Below are 22,767 nucleotides of genomic sequence, written 5' to 3'. Positions count from 1 at the left end.
CTGAAGGTATTTGCAGGCTCAATCTGTTATTTATTATTATTATTATTATTATTTATTATATTATTATATAATAAATATAATATATATATATATTATATTTATATTATTATATTATTATTATTATTATTATTTATTTATTATACAAATTTATTTTAAGTGATTATTAAATACTTCATGATTTTTAAATTCTAAAATTTCGTGACACACCGTATCGTATTGTGCGATATACCAATTGGGAACCATTGGGATATGAAATATGTGTATTTAGTCGTCACAAAAATCTGTTAGCATTATATTTTGATAGAAATATATAAAGCAAAATTGTGCATTCTGTTAAAGGCTTGCTATAAGAATATGGGTATATACAGTTTTGAAAATGTGCCAGACCATATGTAGTAGAAAAAAATTACTACATTGGAGAAAAAGAACTTATGTGTTGTATATGTTACACCATTAAATTTCTAGGAACAGCTAAGACCTTTTCGTATATAATAGATTTTTCAGGCCACTCAGATACCTCCTGACAATCATAGGTAGATACCTCTAGTCCAGATGTATTTTTTCCATGCTTTATCAGTGTTCTTTTCATGCCCACTTGGTACATATTGAAACAGTTCTTAGCTTATATATTTTCCTCATAAATAGTAAAGGGACAAGTGCAGTTCAGTATGGAGTACAATCGATTGTGCAAGTACTTACTGAAGCATTTAATTATGAGTAATTAGGGGAAAAAATTAATAATTTTAAGAGATGTGACAGGACACTGTTGCTTGAATGCAAAAAATTGTGAACCATTCTGGATTTGATTATTCTTATTATAATATATTTAATATTAATACTAATATAACTAGTATTGTAGTGAAACAATCATAATAGAATATCGGGTATAGTCAGAAGTCGATGGCTACCTAACCGGATCTTTTATTACTCATCTCCTTTGTGTTTATTTCTGTTGATGTTCTTTTATAGCCCCTATATAATAGGATATTTTTCTGTGTTAAACGGTATGTTCGTGTGGAATGAATTAAACGACTAACTAAGCTGAAGTATAAAAATTTCCTCTCTGTAACTGCAAGAATATGATTTTTAAAAGAGAAGTGGTTGCCATGTTTTATGATCAAGACTGTACATATGATTTAGATGAAAAATACTTTCTTTTCCTTTTCGGAAAGTCATACTAGCCGAATATCAGAAAAACTTGTGTTTGTATGTTCTAGATACAAGTAGTTCTATTTAATCAAATAAAGACCCAAATCATTCATCGATTGAGAGGTAAGATAAACTAGAAACTTCACAGAAGTTATTGATTAGACTAAGCTATATAGCGTTTGGACACTGTACTGTTGTGGTCTGCATCAGCAACTTTTCCCTTGAACTAACTCCTTCGTGGCTAAGTGTTCAACGTGCTTTCACTGCTTGTTGTTTGTAGTTCGATTCTGGTAAAACAGTAATTCTCAGATGAGAACCCGAGTTGTAATTTGGATCTCATTTAAGTAATAAGTTTCGTCCCTTAACTGTAAGACTGGAAATGAACGTTAAACTCAACCTATCAAATCTCACCTTAAACAAAAATGTGTTCTTTATATATATATATATATATAAACCTTAAATTAGTAACATAACTTCTGAAGTTTTTCTCAACTTCCATAAGGTCATACATTGCTCTGACAATTAAATCGTACGTATTATTTATGTACGTATTGTGTGTATTTTTTTAAGAAGGTAAGATAATTGTAAGAAGGTAATTGTTAACTATAGGGAAGTACAGACATACGGAATACAAAATTTATTATATTCTATTGAGACATTAAGTACATTATAACTGTCACCAGCTTATAGAAGTAATTTTTGTGGACGCTCTGTATATTTCGTAAAGACAGCAATCATTCTTCGATTTATACTTTGTTTCTGCGACGCAGTAATTTCCTTCTTCGGTGGAAACCGTTTTCTTCCCACGCAATTGAACAAAGCAATCTTTTATCGTTCACTCATATATATATATATATATATATATATATATATATATATATATATATCTGTCCATCACTCATATATATATGTATACCATCTGTATATATATATGGAAACACCTGAACGAAATTGCAACTTACCAGATTAATATGGTATCGGGCCACCTTTCGCCTTCAGAACAGCCTTGATGCAACGTGGGATGGAGGCATAGAGGTCGTGAATGGTAGCAAGTGGAATTATACACCATTCCTCGTGCAGGGCATCGGCCAGTTCTGTGAGAGAGGATGGAGGTGGAAATCGTCGCCGGAGTCGTGTTTCCAAGACGGACCACAGATGTTCAATTATGTTGAGATCTGGGGATTGGGCGGGCCAGGGGAGGTGTTGAACTTCATCCCGATGTTCCTCAAACCACGCTGCAACAACGCCAGCTGTGTGAATGGGTGCATTATCATCCTGGAAGATGGCATCATTGTCCGGGAACAAAATCCGGACCATAGGATGCAAGTGGTCTCCTAAAATTGCGACATAATCGTTGGCAGTGATTCGTCCGCTAAGTGTGACCACAGGACCCAATGAAAACCATGATATGGCGGCCCACAGCATCACCTAGCCGCCGCCATGTTTCACGGTTGGGCGGAGACACTGAAGATCATAAGCTTCTTTGGGCGTTCTCCACACATAAACACGGCCCGTGGTTGGGAATAGGGTGAAGATGACTCATCCGACCACATTACACGTCTCCAGTCCTCAACGGTCCAAGTTGCATGGTCGCGGCACCATTTGCGGCGTGCGAAAGCGTTATGGTCCCTGATGAGCGGTTTGGCCCGTGCAACACGACCCCGTAAGTTCATGTCATGTAATTCGCGGTGGACTGTGATTGTCGAAACAGGGTGGGGGACGTGCTGATTGAGTTCCTCCGTCACTTGCTCCGCAGTGGCACGACGGTTTTACGTGACAATGCTCTTTAATATCCGGCGTGACCTGTCACTCATGATTTTCTTCCGCCCACTGTTCCGCTTCCCCGATGTGGTTTTCCCATGTGTTGTGTAGGCCGTCATCACCTTCGACACTGTACCACGCGACACACCTAACACAGTAGCCACTGCCGTCACACTCACTCCACATAACCGCGCACCAACAATTTGCCCTCTTTGAAAATCTGAGAGGTCTCCCATTTTACACTACCTCCGTCTGCTGCAGCCACTGGACACTGCTGTTCCACTGCGCCTGACGTAGTATCAAGACCGACCTAACACACCACCACCAGCGGTCCGGCGCTGCGTGCGCCACGACACCACTGCCAACCCATACATCTGACGTGTTGCCAACTACAAGTGTTTCCATTTTTCTGAACACCATCTGTATATATATATATATATATATATATATATATATATATATATATATATATATATATATATATATAATATATGAAACGTTGTTTTGTGGTGAGAACATTTTAGTAAGCGACAAAGAACTTACTCATTTTCTGAACTATATATATGATAGACGTATATTTCTAACTTGAGTTCGCAGTGTTTCTTCCTTACTTATTAATGCAAAGACCATGTTCTATAGTTATTTGGAACTGAATCAAATGCATTCTTCAATCATTTATGAAAATATTGCAAACCAGCTGCAAGCCCGTCAGAGCGGCGACAACTATATCGCTCATTCAGTTCGTTATCTAAGTGTTCTCACGATGAAGTTATCACAATGACTTGTGCATCGTGGCCAGTGAACTCTAAATTAACGACAATTCTTTTAACATCCTATTTGCGTATACATACAGGTGATTTAACCTGATCACATTTAGAATGAACTGCCAACTTTGACCAGTCGGTCAGTTCAGCTCGTGTCTCGAACCTCTTAGCTTGGGGAGTTTTACTTCGTATCTGCAAGCAACCACCATGTTCGTTGGATTGGCCATAACATTATGTAAAGGGGTACACGCTAATTAGCCGAACCCCTCATTAGTGAAGTCCCGGGTTCGCTAACCCAGTGCGTACCAGTTGTAAACGCGCCCTCCAACATTCTCATTCTGTTTTGGCGACTGTCTGTATTCTTTTGCTGGAGACTAACGTCAATTTCTGTGGAGTTGTGCAGCAGCTACAAACTACTTCGTGGGTTTACCCCGGTGTTACCCCCACAGTGCTAATCACCCTTGTGCATAAGTGGTGTGAGAAAAGTACTTATAGTGAAACCTCAATCATCATCTTTCATATATATATATATATATATATATATAATATACGTGATGAAAGGACTATAATTAATAAAAGTGAATGCAATTTCATTAGTGAAAATAGTTATATGTCCAGTGTTGAGTGTTGTGATTGTTTTCTCCCCTACATTATTTTTTAAATAGCGTTAATAAATAAGCATAATGTCATTTTATTTAATGTGTTTTTGTTACATATATGAGTGATATTTGTGTGCGTCATGGTCAGATTGACCGTTTGAACGTCCGTGAGGATTTCGAGACGAGACATCCGAACCTCTCGGTGCCTAATGATCATCTCATTATTGATACTGGCGGGCAATTTGGGAAAAATTCTGTAATCTCCTTTTGGAAATGTTCTTCCAATGTCTTAACCAAGTAAATTCAGGTCTGCTGAAAATACTCATTGGTGGGACAGAAGGGGACAGGCCCGAAAAGCGGTTATTACATGATGCAATAAGCTCATATGAAAATATAATAGTAATACAGAATATACACATAACCCACAACGAATTACCAAGTTATTGCAGATCTGTAATTCAGATTGCAAAATTCGTTAACAGATATGAACTACATATACAAGCATGTACCAATCTACCTCAATGTACAAGGCAAAACATGGATAGAGTTCTCGCTTAGCAATAAGGAGATTCCGGTTCGAATCCCGTGGCTGCCCATTATGACAGAAGTTTCTCCTTGATTGTCGTCAGTCTTGCCAGATGAACATTGAAAAGCACCATTAACAAAGAGATCGTATTAGATACCTTCCAACAGCTCCTTCCATTGTTAAGGTCTCCAATGTAAAATAATTTCTCAACTGGATCTAAAATTCTGTAAATAAGTTAATGAAAGTTAAACAGAACGACATAGAATACTAATGAGTTCATGCATTTCCAGAGTAATAATTTTATATGATATAATAGCGGAACTCTTTATTTCCCAGGCAAAAAGTACAGGGAGAAATTCTGAGGGGGATCAATCCGGCAATGATGAACTAAAGCAAATGTGCGACAGTATGCTGTATCTTCTTTCATCTACTGTGACAACAGTAGAAGACATGCTTTGGCCACTTTTGTTGCAGTTTCTCCTGATGAAAGAGTATACGGAAGCTTGCACTATTATATCACGGTGCCTTGCACACCTTGCTGCCAAGAAGAAAGATGATGTTAAATTTTATGAAGATTATGAATCAAGATGTAAGTATCTTCTATCATAAATTTATTTTAAAAAATGTAGAGTAAATACATGACAAAAAGGGCGTTGCTACATATATTGTGTAACTGTTTCCATTATTATGTATTGATAAATATTTTTGAATCGTATATTGTTTATATATTATCGTATTGTTTTAGGTAATAATGCCACACCGGGACCACATGCAATATTTGCCAGATTTCTAGCATTGTTAGGGCGGCCTTTAGTATCTGGTAGAGGAATTTATATGCTTCAGTTTTTGAAGAATTTCGCTCCTAATATTAATAGGCATTTGAAGCCTTTATGGGACCAGAAAATTCCTGCTTTATTGCACCATCTAGAAGGTAGGTTGGTTTTCATATTAAATAAGCTGCATAATTTTTGAACAGTTGCACGTTCTCTTTTGGTGAACATTATACCTAATGTGATTCTCAGTTGTAACATTGTTTTAATTAGTTATAAGACATAATTTTGGGACGTTCAACTAAACAATTTTATACAACTATATATAGCGTGTAAGATTTAAGCTAACGTATGTTTCACATTCCAAAGTTTATATATTTCTTTATATAAATGTAATGCATAATTTATTTTATTCCTGTACGAAGAGACCGCTTAATCTCGAACACTGCACCCAATTAAAGTATTATTAACACACCTGCAAATCGTAATTCGATAATATTTCAAGTTACAAAAGCAAAAATTTAATGTTAGAGAGACAATTTATGAGTCAGTTTGTAGTATGTTTTAATTATTTTAACTTCTCGCATTAAGAAAGGCCTGTATTATTGTCTGTAAACTAAAAATTATACCAAACTTCATTGCCGTACAGATGGCTTTTATTCCAGCTTTCAAAATCGGAGTTTGCTACCTCGTAGTTCAAGTATCTTCCAATCGCCTCATGATCCTGATTTGGCACAAAGTATTAGCGTCTGTAGGTGAAATTTAATCAAATCAATGCTTCTTTTTCTCTTTGAGATATTATTGCAGACAGAAGTACCAAAATGTGATTTCTGTAATTAGAACTCGTTTTTAAAGACAGATGAGTCATTATTTTCTCCGTCTTTGTATTCTTGACACAAAAGAATGGTAGTAGAGTTCGAGCATGTGAAGGATGCGGAAAGTGGTTCTAATATAATGAACAGTTCTGTCATGTTAGTAGAAATGTTCAGTATTGTAAAGGATGCTATAATCTCTGATGCCGTTAAAGTATATTTGTTGTGATTTTTGGTAAAACGCATTAATTGCCTCTTGCAATCCATCCGGGTGTTGCGGGGAATATTCCCCATGTGTACCCTTCATAGTGAATTCAAGCAATGAAATGATACATTCCTATTCTCAGAGAGAGAGAGAGAGAGAGGGGGGGGGGGACTGACATACTAAATTTTGTATCTACATGTTCAGTGGTTCCTTAGCAACATATGTGATATATTAGCAAAAATTCCCTCTTTTTGCCCTTGCGATATTTTAGGTGAATAAAGTATTTGTATTCTGTGTAAAACGAAACCCCCTCATACAAAATTTTGTTCATACGTCTAGTGATTCAAAAGAAACACATTAATAGTAATAATTGGTTGGATGGAATTTCAAACAAATTGATGATTGTGAAAATGCCTCAGGCTAAATGAAAATAAACAGAACCTGTTAACATACCAAAAGTCATCACAGTTCAGGAGATAGTTTTCCCATATGATAGTTTCATAATATTAATTTTTGAATAATATTTTTTACCCCCTTCTTCACATCGGAGTTGAATTTTTAGATATTCAGTGTGAGGTAAACCACCCTCAATTGATGGTCACAACGTAGATTTTGGGTAAAAATGTAATATATGTAGGTACTGAAAAATCCTTTTCTTCTGTCCATGTCCGCTATACTCGTTCGATGTTGAGGTTCCTAAAATATTGTAATACGTCAGTCAGGAAATAAATTTTTATGTATTACTATGGTTACTATGGTTACTAACTACAAGAAGTGAGATACGTACTAGGAAAATTATCAGGATATTATCGATTGTGTTAGTTCTTATTCTGGAATCCTTTTATTTTTGTAAATTGATTTTTAAGCCAATGTGGTCAAGGTAAACATGATAAATATGGTGTTTGACATTGCCCATCATTTCCACTTCTAGGAATTCTTACAGCCTATGTAAATGAAGCACGTTTCACCTAAGGTTCCTTGGTTATTTGTGTGTAACTTCAGCGCTGTAATTTTTTCATCTCTGGTCGTTTGAAATGGGATTGTCTTAAGTACAGTTCTTCTTTGCTATTCTTAAAAAAAATACAGGCTTGCATTGTATCCTGACTTCTGTTGCATTATGTTAATGTGTATTTTCCATTCTATATAGAATCTAAAGAAAGTTGGAATAATAAGGCCTGGGAAGATCTGCTTCTGGACTTTTTAAGTTCAACGGTAGTAGAAGTAGATGAAGAGAAATGGACTATTATGTTAGGACGTCATTTAGTTGACCAGATCTCTTTGTATTCCACATACGTAGAGGAGAGGACAACCCTTTATAAATGTCTCGCTGTTATTGTAAGCCACTCATCGGATAAGAACTTTGTCAATCAACAATTAGATGTAACACTTGCTTCAATGAGACAGCATAGCGCCCAGGACAGTAAGGTAATCATACACACTGTTTTTAGCAGTTTTCAATATATTTTTGCAATTCGACAGTATACATTCATATAAATTTGCAATTTGAAATTGTTAGACGTCAATCAGAAAGTTTGATTGTGATATATATATTTTTTTATTTTCGTATGAAGATATTACTTGCCTAATAACCAATAATTAACCGTGAAGAATTTAACTTATTTTGCATGTTGACGCATTTCATTATAGTCGCTTTAGACTTTCGAGAACTTTTGAATTTTATATGGGTTTCTTTACTATGTAATCATTTTCTCGTTGTAACTTAGTTGTTAGTACATTCAAAAGTTTTAGCAAAGCTTATTTTACTCATATTACATTCCAAACATGTTTCAGCTTGGTGGGAAAGTGAAATTATCGTGGATCAAAATAGTTGTAAGATAGTAATCAATTCATCTGAAATTTTGTAAGAGTTGCTTTGCTTCTTCATATTCTAGGATCACTTACCTTACAATGGCCCCTGAAGCTTATTCAGGACAGCCGGAATGATACCTAACTTATAGGTTCCAGGCCGCTTCCTTCCTTCCCCAATCCTTTCTTTCTTCCCTTTCCCCGGATAGTGTGCTCGCCGAGGGCTTAAAAAGTTCTAAATCCTAAAGTTCAGGTCGACGATGTAAAAATGTATAAAGTGCGTATGTAAAGCAGTTTTGTAAAGAAATCTTTTCAGTTTTCTTTTTTTATTATTATTATAATTTTGTAGACCACCCCAGTGCTAGACTGTAATACAGGTTTAATTTTACCCAAATAGGTAGCTTGCTGACCTTCTTTATTCAGGTACAAATAAACGTTTGAGTTGAGATAAGCGTAGGACACAGTTTCAGAATAAATATAAAGGAAGTTTCTGTGTAAGAAAAGAAGATTCTGCTACAGTGACGCTGGATAGTTTAGGAAATTGTGTTCAGTACTAAGAAAAAGCTTTGACAAAGATACAAGCTGTTTTCATTTTTCATACTGTGCATGCAATGCTAAAGATTCCTTACTGTACTTTTTAATATCAAAATATATGAATATTCCTAATTAATTGGTAAATTATTACAAGCTGTGTAAGTAGTTTTCAGTATGAAAGTTTACATATTTATTATATTTCTTTAACAGGCTTGCGCGAGGGCAATTGGTATTTGTTCACGGTGCCATTTGGATATTGTATTGTTAAAGCTGGAGAAATTTGGTCGAGATGAATTGGCTCGAAAGTCATCTCGTTTACTAAGCTTCATGAAAGATACTAAACATGAAAACGAATTGGAACGAATTAAGACAACATTGCTTCTATGCTACAGTGAAATTGCACATGAAGCTCCAAGTGGTCAGTTGGTATCAGAAATAGAAAACAGTATAATACCATGGGTAACTCAGCAGTTGCAATCTTCAAAGGTAAGCTTTAAAAAATATCTAGTTTCTTTACTTATACCGGAGAGAAAACTTACCGTTACCTCTTACTTCATACGTCCTTACAAAGAGGAATTTCAACACATGACTGGGTATAAGTCATAAACTAAACTTCAAGCGTTACAGCTCACGAAAAATACTGCTTTTAGTTACTGATGTGTGATCAGCGCATAGTTTTCCTTTGCCATTATTTCTAGCTTTCTAGAATCGAAATTCGCTACCTTTAACTTCAGACAACTTCCTGGATGCATTATGATGCTGAGTTAACAACGAAAAGTTTGTGCTCCCACTGGGAATCGAACCTGGATAATATGCACTAAATACATGGGCTCAATCTGTCCAGCGACACAGGATATAAAGATTTCTAAAAGGCTATAAATAAACAAGTATTCCCTACAAGAGAAATATATTTAGGCAAAAAGGAAATTTCGCAGTTCATATGTATATTTCCGAAGATTTTTTTAAATAAAACAATGTAATTAGAAATAGTGGAAAATAAAGAACTTCGTAAAAATATTCATTAGTTCTTTAATATAATGAAAAAATCTCATAAAATTTAAGTTTGCATTTTTATGCGCTAATTTATGAAATGGGAATAGGTTATCATTTTGTGAGTGCGTTGTGAAGGTCTGCAGTGTTTCACTGATTAGATTCTGTCAGCTTGATCACGCAGAATTTTTCTGTAAAAATAATGTCAGTGTTTATTAATTTATTCTAGGGATGGCTAATTCCGGAAATTTTACTTTCCGAAATCCGGAAAGTAAAATCGGAAAAATTCGATTTCGGAAATAATCCGGATTTTTTCCGAATTCCGGAAAGTGAAATTTTCGATTCCGGAAAATTTTGGCCATTTTTGATTTATTTTCGCCAGATACTTACTGCACACTAGGAGACAAGGAACGGGGTATAATTAGCAGTTCAGAAAATTTTCGAGAGAAATTCAGCATGATCAAGCTGACAGAAGCCAGTGAGTGAAATATTGCAGACTTCAAACTGCACAACACACACTTAAAATTGTTATCTATAATGTAATGTTGTTTCTTCAATTATTTTTGGGTTCTGTTCGTAGTAACAGATAGTGAGCACTCTTGAAAGTACGTTAAATCTGATTGGACAGATGTTTTGATACACTGCCATAATGCTATTTGCATGATTAATGTGTAGGAAAAAAGATAAAAGTTTTTTTATTGAACGATATTAGTTTGAAAACTACGAAACTATTATTACAAAGTGTTTTGTGTATATATCCAACATTTAATATGCGTAAGAACATCAATTCCTGCAGTGCTACCTGCGGTAGAGTTCTACTCTCGTCCTTTGCATTTCATTGTCAGAACTGTATGCTTGTCGAAAGAGATGTTTTTCTAGATGTAATAGCTAAAGCGGAAGAAACAGTTTAATTTTTTAAAAAATTGCATGTATTTAACCTCAAAGAAAAGAACAGAAATAGACGATTACAAAAAATAATAACGACGAAGACATGACCACGTTATCATATGAAGTAGAATTTTGATTTAATGCAAGAATGGTTGTCAACATTGATCACTAATGCTAATGATATCTTAGTATAGTGAATAGCGTAAAGGGTTAATACATATTGTTTAGTAAAGATTTGATAATTTTAAATAAGTCAGAATGCAATTGATTCATGCTATTTTATTAAGAAAATAGTGCTTACCTTACTGTGTTGTTGTTCTTATTTTCTTTTGTTAAAATGGTTTCGCCTTACGCTACTAACTGCCATCATCACTTAGCTCGTTTTGTGTAAGTATTATTTGCATCCTAATTCATGTCAGTAATTACGTTTGTTACAAATTAAGGTCAAAAGCCCTGCTGAATGTGTAAGATTTGCTTGCTATATACTACGGTAGTTAATGGAGCTGTTATCTTCCTTTCAGTTTATCTAGTTGCACGAGTCAAACATGCCCAAGTTCTCTATCGGTGTTTCGCAGAAACTACTCAGCAGAACAAAACTTAACTTTTGTGCAGGTAGTCAGTAATCATTTACCTCTGCGTTGTTAGTTAAAACAGACACAAAGGCTTCAGAATTCTGACCTACATCGATCAGAGAAATTATATAAAATTGCAGTTTTGCAAAGAAAAGGTGCTAATACCATTGAAAGGGAGTTAAAGCGATGGGTAGCCGTTTCTACAAGCTATGGATAATTTAATATTACCGTAAGAAGTTGAAGAATGTATACTAGAGAGGGTCATGGAGGTGATCAAGTGTTGAGTATTACATGGCTGAAAATAATGCCCAAATAAAGGAAAAGTTGATCATTCAAGAGTGTGTAGTTCACGTGAACTTCCGTGCTAATGTGAACATCCAGAGTACCGAGATCCTGAAGAAAGAAATGAGGGGAGGAAAATGTTTTCTAGATATCTCTCTCAAGCTGCGGAAGATCCACTGAAATTCCGGGAGAGAACTTTGGCCTTCAGTGAAAGTTGAGTGGGTTTGAATACCCAACCCGAACAAGACCATACGAAGTCTTGGTGTGCTTTCAGTATGATACCGCCTTTAATGGTGCATGAAGACCTTTATCCAAGGAAAAGGATAGACATCGACGGTATTGGATTCGGAGAATTCTTCCCCTGTTGGATGTGGTCGCGAAACTTACCAAAGACCATCGTGAGGCCATATGTAGCAAATATCGTTACGTATTTGATGAGCATGACGTTGAGACGTTCTCTTACTCATGATCTCCAACCATGGCTTTAACAGTTTGTCTTCTGAGACGCTAGTGAAAGTGTCATGTAGTATGCTAACTTCTGTGAGCTAAAAACTGTTACTAACATATTGACATTTCAATTACATAGCGTTTCCTGCTTGTTACATATTAAAATAAATGCTTACGCATGTTTGACAACCTATTACTTATTGTAAATAGCACTATCTTATTGGCAGTAGTTCAGCCAAATGTTATATAAAATGCACTGTTCCATCAAATATATAAAAGGCACTGTAAGAACGAGGAATAATTAGGTACACTATTTCCAAAACAAAATCACAGATTCATGATAATGCACATTCTGCACAATTTTATTTATTTGTATGAAATATCTTACATGTTGCTTATTGGTATTTATTTTATAGGAATATTCAGTAAAAATAGCTGGGCTCCATGCATTGAATAGCATCGCAATGGCAGTTAACCCCGTCAGATGTGGAAATCATTTTGTTCTGAAATCTCGTCCGCAAGTACTTACATTGGTATTGAATCAACTGAACATGATCACGAGAACAACCATGCAACTGTGTCCTTTGGTATTGCATATACTGACATCACTCATGTATCCTTATAATATATCAAACATTTAACTCAATGCATCGTTACGTTGAAAAGAGGGAGAATAAAAGAACTCTCCATTGTATTGAAGACTGTATTCTCTGAAAAATCATTTAACAGTTCGGCCTAATATAAAAATCTGGAGTAACCAAAGAAGACTCATGTTGTAAAACTCAGAAAGACACTCTCCTTGCTCTTTTGTATATTGTATAGCTGAGTTTAAGCTAACATGATGTTCTTGTTCACCTCAACCATAGGTTGGTGGGCAACAGGGAAATTTAAAACTTTTCTCTCGCTTGAGAGAGCTGTTTTATACTTTGATAAGGGCTGTTCTTCGTAACTGCATCTAGATATTCTATCCTTGGTCTTCCTTTTCCTGGTTTTGCTTCTGCCTTTCCCTCTATCAGCACAGCGATCCAATCGGAGTGTCGAATAAGATGGCCAGCATGCTGTTTCTTCTTTTTCCTATTATCTGCATGATCTGTCGTCCTTCATTTGCTTCCTTTAGTACGTCTTCATTCCTTTTCCTTTCGGTCCATGATATGCGCAGCATTCTGCGCCAACACCACGTTTCAAATGCTTCCAGCTTGGATATTTGAGCTTTTCTCAATGTTTTCTCTCTGATCCGTACAGCGCCACGCTCCATACCAATGTCTTAATAAATCGTTTACGAACGTCCAACGACACATTTCTAGATGTTAGTAGTCCTCTTTTCCTATTGAATGCTTGTTTAGCCTGTGCTATTCCGGAACTGAACGTCTTTTTCACTTCCTCTGTCCGAGGATATTAGACTTCCTAAATAGGGAACGTCGTAACGTCTTCGATTTTCTCTCCATCTAGCTATACGTTTGCCCCTTCCTCTCCTCCTCTTGTGCACTTTATCACTTTGGTTTTCTTCTTATTTATCTTCATTTTGCATGTTTTTTTCCAGTTGGTCGTTCAAGTTTGAAAATGCTTCCTGCATGTCCTCATCGTTCTCCGCTATCAATACTATGTCATCAGGAAATCTTATTGTGCTGAAAACCTGACCATTTACTTTTACGCCTTTCTAGTTTTTATCCAAGAATTCTTTCATAGCCTCTTCTAAATAGACGTTGAGCAGGAGAAGTGAAGTCCACATCCTTGCCTCACTCCTTTATTTATTCTTGCTTCGTTCTGATCTCTTCCTATAAAGCTGTCTGGTTCCTATAAAGTTGGTATATATTAAACGCCATATTTTTTTTTCTTGCAGCTGTCAGCATTATTAAGACAAGCAAGAAAAGATTTTAGTAGGGATAGGATGTATAGGAATTGGTAACATGAAATAAACACTGAATACATTTACAATCTTGAACAAGAACTTCTTATTGCCGCACTGTCTTTAACATATGTACTTAAGCTTGCCTACAGGGTACAGAAAAGCAAGATAATTACTTTTTGAGCTTCTTAATAAGATTTCTCTTAACGCGTTTTACATTATAAAAGATTCACGTTTGTTTATTTAATGCAGTTCCGTTTGTTAATGAACGTAAGACACTTATTTTACGTGACCGATGTGACTGTTCACAACGCTATTTGATATCTTTGTCAGTGTTACAGTAATTTTACTTCTTTGCGCTGTAGATTTTCCTATGCCTGAAAACTTTTTTTGTAAATTTTGAATAAGCTGACAAACCTAAAGTTAACTCAAATTTTAACCGTAAATGATTGCTTTAGAAATTATTTTTGAAAATTTTAGTTAGCTCTTTGGAGTTCATTGGGAAATATTGATGTGTATCTAACTGTCGTTATGACTTAGAATCAGGGATTACCTTTCATTGCAGTTTTTGCTGTTTACTTGTTATATTCTATTACGAATATGTGAATGTAATCTAACATTGGTACTATCATAGGTTTTATTGATAAGGTAGTAAGAACGTGCGTTTATTTTAGGAGCAAAGTAAATAAATATTTCGCAGATTTATCAGATCTGCAGAATATTCAAAATCCATGTTAGTACAGAATAAAATAAAACTACTGTATTTACCTAGAGTTGGGTTTAATCCTATTTGGATCTTGAAGACAATATTTCGACCACTTAACATTCTGTGGACATAGTTTGGTCTTATTGCTTCTTATAGCAGATAAGTGCGATTTTTCAACACCTTGTTTTTCATTTCCATTTGCTGTGTATTAAATAACTAAAATTTACACGAAAATTTGTGAGAAAACACTTTAGTTATTTTTTCCACATGTACTACTATTGTGTGTCTGTCATTTAATATTTCTTATGATTCAATGTTGCCAGGTATGGACTTGGAATTATGCGTAAGCTTATTGGCATAGTCACTAAATTTGATGCATCATAATAGACAAATGTTCTGACTTGATACAATAACACTGTGTCGGATACCAAACATCTGTATTAAATTTGTCTGCCAACTCCACTTACACATGATCCAAAAAATGTTTCGTAAAATTAAAAAAAGAAATCAATACCATTAATGTTTTTATTTAGTGTACAGTATATATTTCTTTGTGGTAGAAGCACTTTTCCTTGACACTTTTACAGTAAACTTCCACCAGCACTGACTTCAGACGAACGAATTGTAATACTGAAAGCGTGTTTTGATAAGGTATATTGTTTAGCGATAGTTGACGAAGAGGAAGATGAAAATTCCAAAGGAATTGCTGCTGAACGCTGGAATGCTTGTGTGAAAGGTCTTAATGAGCTTGTAAAAGAAGTCTTGTTGCAGTCAGTAACACCAGCAACGTTAGACGAAATATTTACTCTTTTGGATCATTGGATGGCAAGAGAAAATTCACTTCAGAGGGAAACAGCTGTTTTTACTTTAAAAGAAGTATTGGAGTCCTACTTAAAGCATATGAAATTTGGATATGAGGTAAAATAAAGTTTAATATTTTAGTAGATCAATTGTGTATTACGTACACGTATAGAATTGTAATGAATCAGTTTTATATCTGTCTCGTTGATGTTTTTCTGTAGTTACAATAAACAAGTAGAATTGGAGATAATTTAATATGGTTTCATATGGTAGACTCAACTTTTAAATGGTACGTACAGGATGTCCTACAGCATATACAATAATCTTTGCTGCTGGTTTTTTCAAATCATAACCTGAGTTTCCATTGCTCTTTGGCCTTCATCTCCAGTGTTAAACGTGTATCTTACAGCTATCATAAGCAGTGAATTAAAATACATTAATTTTTGTGTTCCAATTATAGATTATTAGGTTATGGTATTTTTAGTGGAATATATGTAATAAATAAATTCAGAAAGTACTCACCTTGCTGCTCTTCAATCGGCTTACATTGTTTTGGTAATGAATGTGTTCCCTGTGCAGGATTACTGATTGATTCGTAACTCTTCCTTATGGTGTATAATCAAGAACTCAAAACTAGCCAGGTAGCTACTTAGAATTGAATGCCTCTAATTGAATGGTATTCCTCACACGTACTTCTACTCCAAGCAGACATGGTCGAAGACATTAGGCTAGTGATCACAAGACCTGTTTGTCACGAGTTTAGACTCTCATTTAGAGCATGAGCTCATATGTGTTATCTTGCATTATTCTGTCTCTTATAGTCTTCTCTAGCTCAAAAAGGACAACCATGAGACGTTAATCACAAAAATGAATAAACGAGTTCTTGAGTTCTTGCTAATATACATAGTAGTGATATTTTGTTCTACCAGTTCGAACTTCTGAATGTAAGTGTATGTCTTAGTATATGAGAAATTTGTATTTAATATTTCACAGAAACCTAAACTTTGTTGAATAAGACACATGTGGTCCTATTTATGAAACTTTCTTTTGACAGTTGCATTAATTAGTTATGGAGATGGTAGTGTAAATAGTTCTCGTTGATATAAGCTTTATACGATGTTAATGTTGTGTGTAATCGTACTTGGCAAAGAGATGATATGAAAGAATATGCATTCCAAGTTGAAATCCTCGCAAATTATTCTGTATATGTATCAAAGACAGGATAATACCTCTTCGGCTTCGTCATGGCTAAATGATTACTGCTCTTGTCCGTAGTGTAGGAGACCCCAATAAAAGTACATATGGTTCGGATCACATGTTAACTGGATATATCTTTGGTACTGAAAAGGAATATTAATGTATCTGTGACATTGTTCTATCGATGCAAACGATGCTTTTGTCAAACAGGTACTTATAACTTAAATTAGGTATTAAACTTTTAAGATTTATACATTATTTTTTTATGTTTGCTTGTAATGAAAATCGTTTCTGCACAGGCACCAACTAAATTCAACGAGACGGGACTTATCTTGGGTAGAGTGATTCCACGATGTACAGATCCAGTGATGAACATTAGGCAAGGGGCCATTGACTGTGTGTCGTCAGTTTTGTGCATAGCAAGTCGCTATGAGGGTCATCTAGCAGATTATGACAAAGATCTTCTGAAGTCCTTGGCCCAAATCAAAGAGCAGATTCAAACTGTTCATCCTCAACAGCTTTTTGATGCGACTGCAGAATTATCCAAGGTATTTTACATGCTATTTGTCACTTTAATGTGTGAAATACGTAGCAATGTGTATCACGAATTGGAAAAGCTTGCATGTAAATGTGTATATGTATATACACATAACCAGTGTTCCTCTTTGTGTACATTATCCACTTAAATTCTCTTCCTTGATCTCTCCCTCTCTTTAGATTATGTATACATGTATTACTTTAAAAAAATATTCGATTGTAAGCCAACCTTTTGCACTTTTTCTTGGTTTAAAAAAAATACCCTTCGGCTTAAAATCGGTATCATTAACACGGGCAGTAAAGGAAATGAAACGCTCTTTCGACGCATTAGGAAAAAGTTACTGAAAACCTTTTCGAAAGCCGCCACAAGTAAGTTTTCGCCATTGTATAGATTCGGTGTTGTTCAGTCAGGGATTTTAATTTTCATCAAGAAAAAATGCTAATATTGTATTGATTATGTTTAGATTTAACACATATTTCGTCGGTGAAAGGACGAAGTGGCATAACTCGAAAAATCATGATTTGAGTTATAATTACCATCTGTCCTTATTGAACCTGCTGTATTAACCATAAAAATTCCATACCTGAATTCCTTATATAAACGGAGATATGAACTTTCTGAAAATAGCGCGTCTTGAAATTAGTACGACGATATAACGGTAATTAAGAAATTTCAAAATACGCTACTTAGCCCCTTCACCGATGATTTCAAGGGTTAATACAAAAATAAATAAATAAAAATATAAAATGAATAAATAAAAACAAATAGTAAATAAATAAAACAATAAATAAATAAATTTACATATAAAAATAACGACCAATCTGAATCATATAACAGTGACAACTGACTAAACGATTAAATGGCAGAAAATGTATTCCTTATATTGTGTATGCTTCATTAATAAATTTCTTGTTTGACCCCAGAGGTCGGCTTACAATCGAATAAATGTTATGTTTACAATTAAAAAAAATACTTTGTTTGAAAATCGTAATTTTACTCTAATACCCTTTCCTCTGAAATGTTCTAAATGTTCTGCATTAGTTCTTTAAATTTATATTCCAAAATATGATAGTATAGTTCAACCTAGGTTATTTCCAAATAAGATTGTCTCTGCATATGACACCAAACTTTACGGTTTATGTTACTTCTTTATTTTTCTTTTCTTTGTTTCTTTTTTTTTTTTTCGTACATTATCAGAAGTGATCTCGTGGCTAGATGTTAAGCGCACGCGTCTTCGGCACGGGAGACATGGGTTCGATTTTAGGTGACAACTCGTGTGGTTCTAATTCCATGTTAAGCTGTTAGTCCACGTTTCACATAGCCTCGCAGCTGAAAGAGATGCTAAAATCTAATCAACAAGTTCTATCCGAAAAAGCAGAAGTGGATTTACTTTATCATGTGTTGCGTGATAGTCTCTTAAAATATTTTCTTGTAATTTGTTACATCATTAATTTCCGAATGGATGCTTCAGTACCTGATACCTGTAACTTTGTAAATGGTATTTAACCAACAGAAAACATTCTATTGTAACTAGTGAATTGTGTAGAAGTGTTAACGAAAGTAATTGCAGGTTAACATAATCGAGTAAGTGAGTAGAAAAAAATCCAAGATTAGAAACAGTGATGTGATGTCACGCTTGGTTTAATGTTATCTTTAACTCTCTTTAATTTCAAGAGAATTTGTAATTCTTATCTGAAAAGCAAGATTATGATTATGAAACTTTGAAACAATTTCCCAGAAGTTTGTAATCATTGAGAGATCCACAATTTTTTATTGTGCCACTGTATGCTAGAACACCTTTATCACCATAAAATGTCAATACAAAGTAAGATCAAAAAATGCTATGATTAATTTTATTAGAAACAAAATAGTAAGCTTACATAGAATTTTATTTAATCTCAGAGTACTGTCCTTGGCTAGCAATGCATTTATCCTAACATTGAATCCATGACTGAAAGCATTTCTGGAACGCTTGTTTTGAAAAGGTGTTCAGCTGCTCTGTCGTGGCCCTCTAAATGTCAGGAATGGTGTCGAAACATTTTTCCGGATGAAAAGCAAGGTGTGGCACGGCGCGTTTTTTTTTAGTGAAGAAGTAAGCCATTTGTTCATTTAATCGGCAGTTAAAATGCTTTTCACGGACCCATCCGAGATGTTTAGTTCTTCTAAAAGCTCTCAAATAGTCATTCGCCTGTTTGAACAAATAATTTCTGTTTTTTTGCACATTTTCATCTGTTTTTGACGTCGAAGAACATCTCGATTGTTGTTGGTTTTCAACCGACTCATTGCCGCTTTTGAATCGCTCATACCACTTGTAAACAATCTTCAATGCCACCGCTACATCGCCATGCACTCCTTTTCACATTTCGTGAGCTTCATTGGCACTTCTTTTGCAGCTTAGGACAAAACAGTCATGGTGCGTGACAGACACTCTTGACACGTCCTCACTCTTCTGCCTCTGGAACTCGTTCAAACTCGACACTGATTGTACCAAAGGTTTAGGCTATCGGGCTTACTAGTTGAAATGGATACAGCATCGCTAGATGGCAGTGTGCAACTACATTCGCCGTACTTTTGATCACATCTTGTATTTTTGATACTAATGGAGACTAAATTTTTGCTGGCTTATGCACTGCTATTATTGGAGACATTTCTATTTTCTCTACACTAATTGAATAGTGTTAACCTTGTACTATTCCAGTGTCTGACGTGTTTTGAGGGAAGCTATAGATATCTTTAGTCAGGAAGGTTGAGTGTGATATGAGATTTTTCCAACTGTCTGACCGTCCGGGAAAAAAAATCTCAAAAACTACTGGATGGATTACCATCAGTTTTGGCCAGGATGTCAGGGGAATGGAGTTTGTTGGAGATGATAAGCTGAAAGTGGCAGAAATCAATCATTCCCAGTTTTTACGTGGTTCACAGAGCACAAACGGTACTTGCACTCGAATCTCTCAGAAGTTGGGGAACTTTACCACCACTGTCGGTTTCAGTATGAATTGAGAAAATATCCAACAGAAACCAAAATCCCTCAGGTGATGTACACATTGCACTGCTGTTTGTATAGAATTGTCAACCTCTTCGTTACTCTACAAAATTTTCTACTTTCTACAAATCGAAATATAAGCGAGTACCAGTGGTGCAAAGTGGGACGAAATGTGGATAGAGCTTTATATTCCCATTGTGCAACAAGGAGATCCCATACTTTCATGTGTACAATATAACATGGATGCTTAAATTGTATTTTAAATATGAATGCAACTCTAAACATATGTACAAAATGCAGTAAAACTCTCTAGGATTTTTTTTTTTTTACATACCCTGCTGCAAATCCATCGATTACACTATTGATATTGTTTAATTGTTATCACTGCTTTCTCAATGCTATGGTTTTCTATCTGCTCCCTCTTTTTTCCACATTTCTTACTGAGAGGGAGAGTAGATTGGTTGGTTGAATGAGTTCGGCGTCCTTTTCATCGTGAAGTCTATATGAGACGTGGACTGACAGTTTTAACATGGAATCTGAACCGCATAGGCTACTACTAGGAATCGAATCCGAGTGAAGCGCGCCGAAGATGCATACGCTAGTCATAGTCACGAGGGAAAGGAAGAAAGAGAATAGAGCATTCAGGTGGAATTACTATCATAAGTAAATCAACAGCTTTTTTTTCTTTTTTTTTTTTTTTGTTTTGTTTTGTTTTTATACATACGTTTAAGGTTATTTGGGTTTATATATATATTTTCAAAAATGCTGTTATGTAAAGTCATCGGCAAATAATACTGCGCCATAACTTTGACCGTTAGCAACAAGAACTTCGCAAAGTCACACCCGTAAAGAATCTACAATGTCCACTTTTCAGGTTTTCTAATTGTCCTTTACAGTTGGGAACCATTCCATATTACTCATGCCAGCATTAGTATCTACAGCACTGTTGTCATTTGATAAAATATTTTACATAAAAATATGTTCTGTGCATTATCACCTGCAGCGTAAGTTACCCGCGTACATAGGACCTCGGTTCATTTAAATTAGAACTCCATGAATACATGTGACTAACCTTTATTTTCTCTTTCTCTCTCTCTCTCTCTTTTTTTCTAAACTGCCAATTCAACGACAACTATATATGTAATTAAATTTCTGATATAAAAACCAAATAACACACAAATAACAAGAAAATAGAAAACGTTAACATAACAACTTACTATTTAGGAGCAAAATTTCTGAATCGTTCAACAGAACAAGAAATATCAAATTTGCAGTAACTGCACGTATTGATTATTTTGCTAGTAAGCCGAAATAACTATGTAAAATAAATCTAACAAATATGCTAAAGGCAACTATGTTACTATAAGTTGATGAATTTTACGATTAACTTTTACTCTTTTAAATCTGAACCAAACGTAGTCAGTGAGTTACTGCATGGACTTCGCAAAAATGTCCGAACAAGTTATTGAAGCACAAAAAAAGAATTTCACTATTAATAGGAGAAAAAGAATAGATTAAAATTTTGAAGCGTTGGGCTAAATACTTAGCCTCCTATTATAATGAATATTCCTATCGTTGTCTTCAAACCATTTTTACTTTCTCTCAATTTAACTCCTTTTTAACAACTTATAAAGGGAAGCAAACAATACGTGTCTTCCCAGGTCTTACCCGTCAATCCAACTAGCTTGCAAATGCCCGCTACACGAGGTCTACAACTCAGCCAAAAGATGGCAGGCCAATCAGTGATGAGTTAGTCAAGGCCAAGATACCGCTCATCCGAGCGTTAAAAACGCGCACCCAATAATCAAGGCGAGAAGTTACTGTCACAAACATACTACAAGATTTCTCTTTAAATACATTTACGATTTTTTTTTTTCTTTCTTTCTTTGAGATCAATGAAAATTCACGTTACACATCCGTATCATTTTCCAGAACACTGGAGAGTCGTCGAGATCCATGGCCTGCGAAACACGCACGACGGCAACTTTTATTTTTGAGGAATTTGAAGCTTTAATTGAAGCTGAAAAGATTTTTGTTCTGCATCTAAAACTAAGCATACTTGTCTGATTCAACCATCATCAACCTTGAGTGAACGTGTGTGTTACAGAAATCATTTCCAACCTGTTGCTAGCTCCCTATGAATCTAGAATTTTGATACATCCTATAGTTTATTCTAAATGGTTGTAATTGCATTAGGTCTTGTTTCATTTGTTTTATTTATTTATTGATATTTCCAGGTAGTGAGTGGAAAGCTTCCTCATTTCCAGTTGATACCTTTTACGGAGAGCTTGATGGACGGTTTGTTGGATGTCAATGACAGTAGCTCAAATGGAGCAAGTGTCGTTCTGAATATTTTCTTAAAAATCAAAGGAGGAGAGTTATATCACTATGTGAGTGATATTGTATGTAAGTATACATTTTGTTGCCTCCATAGTTTAGACCTTTGTTCGTTTTCGTAAACAATTCTTATAACCTTCTGAGCGTAATCTTTACGGCAGATCGTTTAACTCATGCAATAAAATAAGTCAATAATAAAGTAATAATTTAAAAAATAATGGATATTGTAGGAAAAGTTGGTTGCTAGTAAAGAT

General features: G+C 35.1%; 1 protein-coding gene across 2 annotated transcripts in view; it reads left to right on the top strand.

Annotated features, from left to right (window-relative positions):
* Positions 1 to 22,767, top strand: part of c11.1 (maestro heat like repeat family protein c11.1) — a 91,512-nt gene that overhangs the window by 36,081 nt on the left and 32,664 nt on the right. For both annotated transcript variants that reach the window (XM_081757589.1, XM_081757584.1), the window contains exons 11-18: positions 5,136 to 5,388; positions 5,545 to 5,730; positions 7,734 to 8,011; positions 9,137 to 9,412; positions 12,522 to 12,718; positions 15,245 to 15,575; positions 16,955 to 17,203; positions 22,414 to 22,582. In XM_081757589.1, coding sequence (XP_081613715.1) covers positions 5,136 to 5,388; positions 5,545 to 5,730; positions 7,734 to 8,011; positions 9,137 to 9,412; positions 12,522 to 12,718; positions 15,245 to 15,575; positions 16,955 to 17,203; positions 22,414 to 22,582 — 1,939 coding nt within the window. The remainder of the gene's footprint in view (positions 1 to 5,135; positions 5,389 to 5,544; positions 5,731 to 7,733; positions 8,012 to 9,136; positions 9,413 to 12,521; positions 12,719 to 15,244; positions 15,576 to 16,954; positions 17,204 to 22,413; positions 22,583 to 22,767) is intronic.

Source organism: Thermobia domestica, chromosome 1, assembly GCF_964235325.1.
Source record: "Thermobia domestica chromosome 1, izTheDome1.hap1.1, whole genome shotgun sequence".
NCBI classification, from domain to species: Eukaryota; Metazoa; Arthropoda; class Insecta; order Zygentoma; family Lepismatidae; genus Thermobia; species Thermobia domestica.
This window is presented reverse-complemented; position numbering and strand designations above follow the sequence as displayed.